This window comes from Balaenoptera acutorostrata, chromosome 3 (genome assembly GCF_949987535.1).
Source record: "Balaenoptera acutorostrata chromosome 3, mBalAcu1.1, whole genome shotgun sequence".
Lineage (NCBI taxonomy): Eukaryota > Metazoa > Chordata > Mammalia > Artiodactyla > Balaenopteridae > Balaenoptera > Balaenoptera acutorostrata.
Window position 1 is genome coordinate 52,562,098 of NC_080066.1, and position 7,222 is coordinate 52,569,319.

General features: G+C 35.4%; 1 protein-coding gene across 1 annotated transcript; it reads left to right on the forward strand.

Moving 5' to 3' along the window:
* Positions 1–2,980: 2,980 nt before the first annotated feature.
* LOC103006839 (hepatocyte nuclear factor 4-gamma-like) lies at positions 2,981–4,417 on the forward strand. The gene is given in 3 exon segments (XM_057543896.1): positions 2,981–3,768; positions 3,770–4,154; positions 4,195–4,417. Coding segments are annotated over 3 exon segments (1,224 nt in total). The 5' UTR covers positions 2,981–3,001; the 3' UTR covers positions 4,267–4,417.
* The last annotated feature ends 2,805 nt before the right edge of the window (positions 4,418–7,222 follow it).

Here is a 7,222-nt window from a genome sequence, read left to right on the forward strand (position 1 = left end):
CAATGGATCACTGAGGAAATCAAAAAAATACCTAGAAACAAATGACGATGAAAACACAATGACCCAAAACCTATGGGATGCAGCAAAAGAAGTTCTAAGACAGAAGTTTATAGCAATACAATCTCACCTCAAGAAACAAGAAAAATCTCAAATAAACAATCTAACCCTACACTTAAAACAACTAGAGAAAGGAGAACAAAGAAAACCCAAAGTCACTAGAAGGAAAGAAATCAAAAAGATCAGAGCAGAAACAAATGAAATAGAAATGAAGAAAACAATACCAAAGGTCAGTAAAACTAAAAGCTGGTTCTTTGAGAAGATAAACAAAATTGATAAACCCTTAGCAAGAGTCATCAAGAAAAAAAGGGAGAGGAAGCAAATAAATTAAATTAGAAATGAAAAAGGAGAAATCACAACTGACACTACAGAAATACAAAGGATTATAAGAGACTACTACCAACAACTATATGCCAATAAAATGGACAACCACGAAGAAATGGACAAATTCTTGGAAAGGTACAATTTTCCAAGACTGAACCAGGAAGAATTAGAAAATATAAACAGACCTACCACAAGTAATGAAATTGAAACCATAATTAAAAATCTTCCAACAAACCAAAGTCCAGGACCAGATGGCTTCACAGGCAAATTCTATCAAACATTTAGAGAAGAGCTAACAACACCGATCTTTCTCAAACTCTTCCAAAAAACTGCAGAGAAAGAAACACTCCCAAATTCATTCTACAAAGCTACCATCACCCTGATACCAAAACCAGAAAAAGGTATCACAAACAAAGAAAATTATAGACCAATATCACTGATGAACATTGAAATCCTCAACACAATAATAGCAAACAGAATCCAACAGCACATTAAAAGGATCACACACCATGATCAAGTGAGATTTATCCCAGGGATGCAAGGATTCTTCAATATACTCAAGTCAATCAATGTGACACACCACATTAACAAATTAAGGAATAAAAACCATATGATCATCTCAATAGATGCAGAAAAATCTTTTGACAAAATTTAACACCCATTTATGCTAAAAAAATCTCCAGAAAATGGGCATACAGGGAAACTGCCTCAACATAATAAAGGCCATATATGACAAACCCACAGCAAACATCATTCTCAATGGTGAAAACCAGAAAGCATTTCCTCTAAGATCAGGAGCAAGACAAGGATGTCCACTGTCACCACTATTATTCAACATAGTTTTGGAAGTCCTAGCCATGGCAATCAGAGAGGAAAAAGAAATAAAAAGAATCCAAATTGGAAAAGAAGAAATAAAACTGTCACTGTTTGCAGATGACATGATACTATACATAGAAAATCCTAACGATGCCACCAGAAAACTTCTAGAACTAATCAATGAGTTTGGTAAGGTTGATGGATACAAAATTAATGCACAGAAATCTCTGGCATTCCTATAGACCAACAATGAAAAATCAGAAAGAGAAACTAAAGAAAGACACCCATTTACCATTGCAATAAAAAGAATAAAATACCTAGGAATAAACCTGCCTAAGGAGGCGAAAGACTTGTACTCAGAAAACTATAAAACACTGATGAAAGAAATCAAAGATGACATAAACTGATGGAGAAATATACCATGTTCTTGGATTGGAAGAATCAATCTTGTGAACATGACTATACTACCCAAAGCAATCTACAGATTCAGTGCAATCCCTATCAAACTACCAATGGCATTCTTCACAAGATTAGAACAAAAAATCTTATAATTCGTATGGAAACAAAACAGACCCTGAATAGCCAAACCAATCTTGAGAAAGAAAAACGGAGTTGGAGGAATCAGGCTCCGCACCTTCAGACTATATCACAAAGCTACAGTAATCAAGACAGTATGGTACTGGCAAAAAAACAGAAATATAGATCAATGGTACAGGATAGAATGCCCAGAGATAAACCCATGCACATATGGGCACCTAATTTACAACAAAGGAGACAAGAATATACAATGGAGAAAAGACAGACTCTTCAATAAGTGGTGCTGGGAAAATTGGACAGCTACATGTAAAAGAATGAAATTAGAACACTACCTAACACCATACACAAAAATAAACTCCAAATGGATTAAAGACATAAATGTAAGACCAGACACTATAAAACTTTTAGAGGAAAACAGAGGAAAAACACACTTTGACATAAACCACAGCAAGATGTTTTTGACCCACCTCCTAGAGTAACCAAAATAGAAACAAAAATAAATAAATGGGACTTAATTAAACTTAAAAGCTTTCTTTCGCACAGCAAAGGAAACCATAAACAAGACAAAAAGACAACCCTGAGAATGGGAGAAAATATTTGCAAATGAAACAACAGACAAAGGCTTGATCTCCAAAATATACAAACAGCTCTTGGAGCTCAATATGAAAAAAACAAACAATCCAGCTAAAAAATGGGCAGAAGACCTAAATAAACATTTCACCAAGGAAGACATACAGATGGCCAAGAGGCACATGAAAATATGCTCAACATCTCTCATTGTTAGCGAAATGCAAATCAAAACTACAATGAGGTATCATCTCACGCCTGGTCAGTATGGCCATTATCACCATTATCAAAAAAGCTACAAACAATAAATGCTGGAAAGGGTGTGGTGAAAAGGGAACCCTCCTACACTGTTGGTGGGAATGTAAATTGATACAACCACTATGGAAAACAGTATGGAGGTTCCTTAAAAAACTAAAAATAGAACTACCATATGACCCAGCAATCCCACTACTGGGCATATACCCTGAGGAAACCATAATTCAAAAAGAGACATGCACCACAATGTTCATTGCAGCACTATTTACAATAGCCAGGACATGGAACCAACCTAAATGTCCATCGACAGATGAATGGATAAAGAAGATGTGGCACACATATACAATGGAATATTACTCAGCCATAAAAAGAAACGAAATTGATCTATTTGTAGTGAGGTGGCCTAAACGTGCAAACTGATAGTTCTGTCCCAGAGACAACAAGTATGAATACCACAGATAATGGTGTCAACTGTCTATGTGCTATATGTGGGGACAGAGCGACAGGAAAGCACTATGGCGCCTCCAGCTGTGACGGGTGCAAGGGCTTCTTCAGACGCAGCATCCGCAAGAGTCACATTTATTCCTGCAGGTTCAGCCGGCAATGTGTTGTTGACAAAGACAAAAGGAATCAATGTAGATACTGTCGATTAAGAAAGTGCTTTAGAGCAGGAATGAAAAAAGAAGCTGTGCAAAACGAACGTGATAGAATAAGCACAAGAAGAAGCACATTTGATGGCAGCAACATCCCCTCCATTAACACACTGGCACAAGCAGAAGTTCGGTCTCGCCAGATCTCAGTCTCAAGCCCTGGTGCAAGCACTGACGTAAATATTAAGAAAATTGCCAGTATTGGTGATGTCTGTGAATCCATGAAACAGCAGCTCTTAGTCTTGGTGGAATGGGCTAAATATATTCCTGCCTTTTGTGAGTTACCACTGGATGATCAGGTGGCACTGTTGAGAGCTCACGCAGGGGAACATTTACTGCTTGGAGCTACAAAGAGATCCATGGTGTATAAAGATATTTTGCTTTTGGGAAACAATTACATTATTCACTGCAACAGCTGTGAAGTTGAGATTAGCCGTGTGGCCTACCGGGTTCTAGACGAGCTGGTCCGACCACTTCAAGAAATTCAGATTGATGACAATGAATATGCTTGTTTGAAGGCAATTGTATTTTTTGATCCAGATGCAAAAGGGCTAAGTGATCGTAAAGATTAAGAACATGCGGTTCCAAGTGCAGCTGAGTTTGGAGGACTACATCAACGACCGGCAGTACGACTCGCAGGGCAGGTTTGGGGAGCTGCTTCTGCTCCTGCCCACACTGCAGAGCATCGCTTGGCAAATGATTGAGCAAATACATTTCGTTAAACTTTTTGGGATGGTTAAAATCGACAACTTACTTCAGGAGATGTTACTGGGTGGTGCTTCCAGTGAGGCTAACCATCTCCATCATCCAATGCACCCACATTTATCTCAAGATCCATTAACTGGACAAACTATACTTTTGGGTCCAATGTCAACACTGGTTCATACAGACCAGATCTCAACTCCAGAAACCCCACTTCCTTCCCCACCTCAAGGCTCTGGACAAGAACCGTACAAAACAGCTGCAAATCAAGCTTCAGTCATTTCACACCTACAAAACAGCTGCAAATCAAGCTTCAGTCATTTCACACCAGCCTCTCTCCAAACAGAAGCAATTGTGAAAATATGTTTACTTCTGAACGGCACTGCATAAATGTGAAAAGTTGTTGGTCTTGAAATATCTCAGGATAGCACTTTTGGCAAACTCTTAGCCAAGGCTTCTTCATGGTGCTGTTATAAGATGGTATCCTGTTTTCTTGTTTATATGCTCATTTTGTTTGTTGTTGCTATCGTTTAAAACCTTTAGATGCAACCAATGTATATCTGAGTATCAATATGTTTATATAATATAAACTTGCACTGTGCCTGAACCAGTTGAATCTTATGTACTACTTTCATTTGTTGTCTTATTATTAATTTAAATCCGTAAATAATTGCTTATGGTGATGTGATGCAGAACTAAGTGTTCTTTTTTGACTGTGAACAGTAGATCAGAAATCCCAGATTAATATTAAATGAACCAAGTTTTTAAATAAATTTTAAACTTGCAAATTCAAAAAATAAAGCAATCACTATAGAATAGGGTATATTTCTATGAAGAAGAATCACTCATGGATATCCCGTGGCTAAGAAGTATCTTTTTGGCCCACAGTTAAATATGCCTATATTAAATTTAGAAAATTATAAATAGGCATTCCATAGACGACTGGGTATTCCTTGAAATCTGCCTATATTTGAAGATGTATGTTAAAATAAAGCATGTCAGTTTTATCAGTTAGGATACAGGTTAAACTGTAAAAAAGGAACTCTTAAAAAAGAGTGGCTCAACCAAGACAGACATTTATTTCCCTCTCCTAAAACAATCTAGAAGCAGACATCCATTGACTAGAACTTAGCCCATGCCCACATCTTGTTCTCCAGGAGGCTGGGAGTGTTAGGTAGAAGCCTTGTGCCAACAAAAACTGTACATCGCTGGGCTTCTGCTGTCGGGAGACAAATTAGCCATCTGTGTCACACACGCATTGCCTCATTTAATCCTCAGAGCAACCCTGTAAGAGAGGTATTATTATCTTTCTCTTGTAAAGGAAGAAACCTTTAGCTTAGAGGGTTTCAATAATGTAACCAAAGTTCATTAACCTAAAAAGTAGGAGAGCCATATTCAAGCCCAGGTCTGGTTGACTTTAAGGAGATTAAATCTTTGGTATAGAATGAAAATGTGAGTGTCTTACTGTGGTTTTTAAATATATGCAATTGAGTGATGATTGAATATTATCCATTGTGTTACCTGTTAACACATATTTACATGTAAATGAGTGTAAATTTGTTGCAACATGAATAAGAAACCACTTTTGTACTTTTAACGAATCTTCCTCCTAAAAACAAAAAACAAAAAAAAAAACTTTTAATGGATTAAAGAAACTAAAATATATACCAGGTAGGTTATGATGAAAGCAAAGACAAATTTAAATCAGTGACTCAGCATATTTTCAAAAAATCCAGTGGACTGAGGAATATAGTTCAGGAGCCCAAAACTACTTGACTATTTGATATTATCTAAAGCTGGAGCTTATTTAAAACAATTGACAGGCTGCCTCAAAAAACAGCGATGCCTCCCTCTCTCTTTCTCATTCACTCACACACACACACACACACACACACACACACACTTTATTTGCTGAAGCAGGGAAAAACTGGTTTAGTAATTATTAATGATATAAAAAGGGTTCTCCAAGCTGCAAGAGGCTGAATTAAATGATTTTTACAGAACCTTTCAAAATTTCTATGATTATGATTTCATAGCCCCCCACTTACCCTGCAAATAAAAAGCTTCTGTTAACTGTAACTAACTTATTAACTCTTAAAATGGAAAAATGATTGCTTAGAAGCTATCATTGATTTAATAGAATCAATAAAATTCCTTGCAGAGCTGGTACCTGGAAACTGTAAAATATATCTTTGAGAGAGAGAACAGAAAAAAAAATTAACTCATTTTTAAAAAGATTTACACTAGTATCTCTATTTCATGAATAAGAATGCTTTTGATTTTTATAAATGGAAATATATTTTGTAGTTTTGTTTAATTTTTTGTTGTTCTCTCAGAAGACATTAAAAAAACCTTTAGAATGTAAAACACATAATTCATTTTTAGTGAACCTTCTAACTTATCTGCATATATTTACTAAACAGTCATGTTTTAGAAATTATTGCTAACCAATTTGTTTTAAATACTATGGTCAGGGAATGTGTAATATAATATTTTTGTATACTTAACTGCCAAAAATGCTGGACAAAGGGGAACTGAAGTTTTCAGCATATCTTCAAAATGTTGATAATCAAAGTTATTGCTTTTATATAGCACAAACCTTTTTTCAGGTAATAAAAAAGAATAATTTATTGTGAAATAATGATTCATTTTATAAATGTAAAATTATTTTTATAAATTTCATTGTTGAAAATCAAAAATTACTAGATTTTTTTAATGTTAAATTATAGTGAGATTAAAATATTTCTAAACTGTGATACCATATTGTTTCACTGAACTTTCTAAATAAAAATTGAGGAAAAAAAAAAAAAAAGATAAACAAAATTGACAAATCTTTGGCTAGACTAACCAAGGAAAAAAGAAAGGACCCAAATCAATAAAACTACAAATGAAAAAGGAGGCATTACAACTGATACAAAGATATATGAAGGATCATAAGAGGCTACTATGAACAACTATATGCCAACAAACCAGACAACCAAGAACAAATGGAAAAATTCTTAGAAACATACAACCTACCAACACTGAATCAGGAAGAAATAGAAAATCTGAACAGACCAACTATTAGTAAGGAGATTAAATTAGTAATCAAAAACCTCTTAACACAGAAAAGCCCAGATGGCTTTTCTGGTGAATTTTACCAACCAGTTAAAGGACAATTAATGCCAATCCTTCTCAAACTATTCTCAAAAATCAAAGAAGAGGGAAAACTCCCAAACTTATTTTACATGGCCAGCATAACCTGTCCTGAAAAGGACACTAAAAGAAAAGAAAACTACAGATCAGTGTTCCTGTTAACTACAGATGCAAAAATT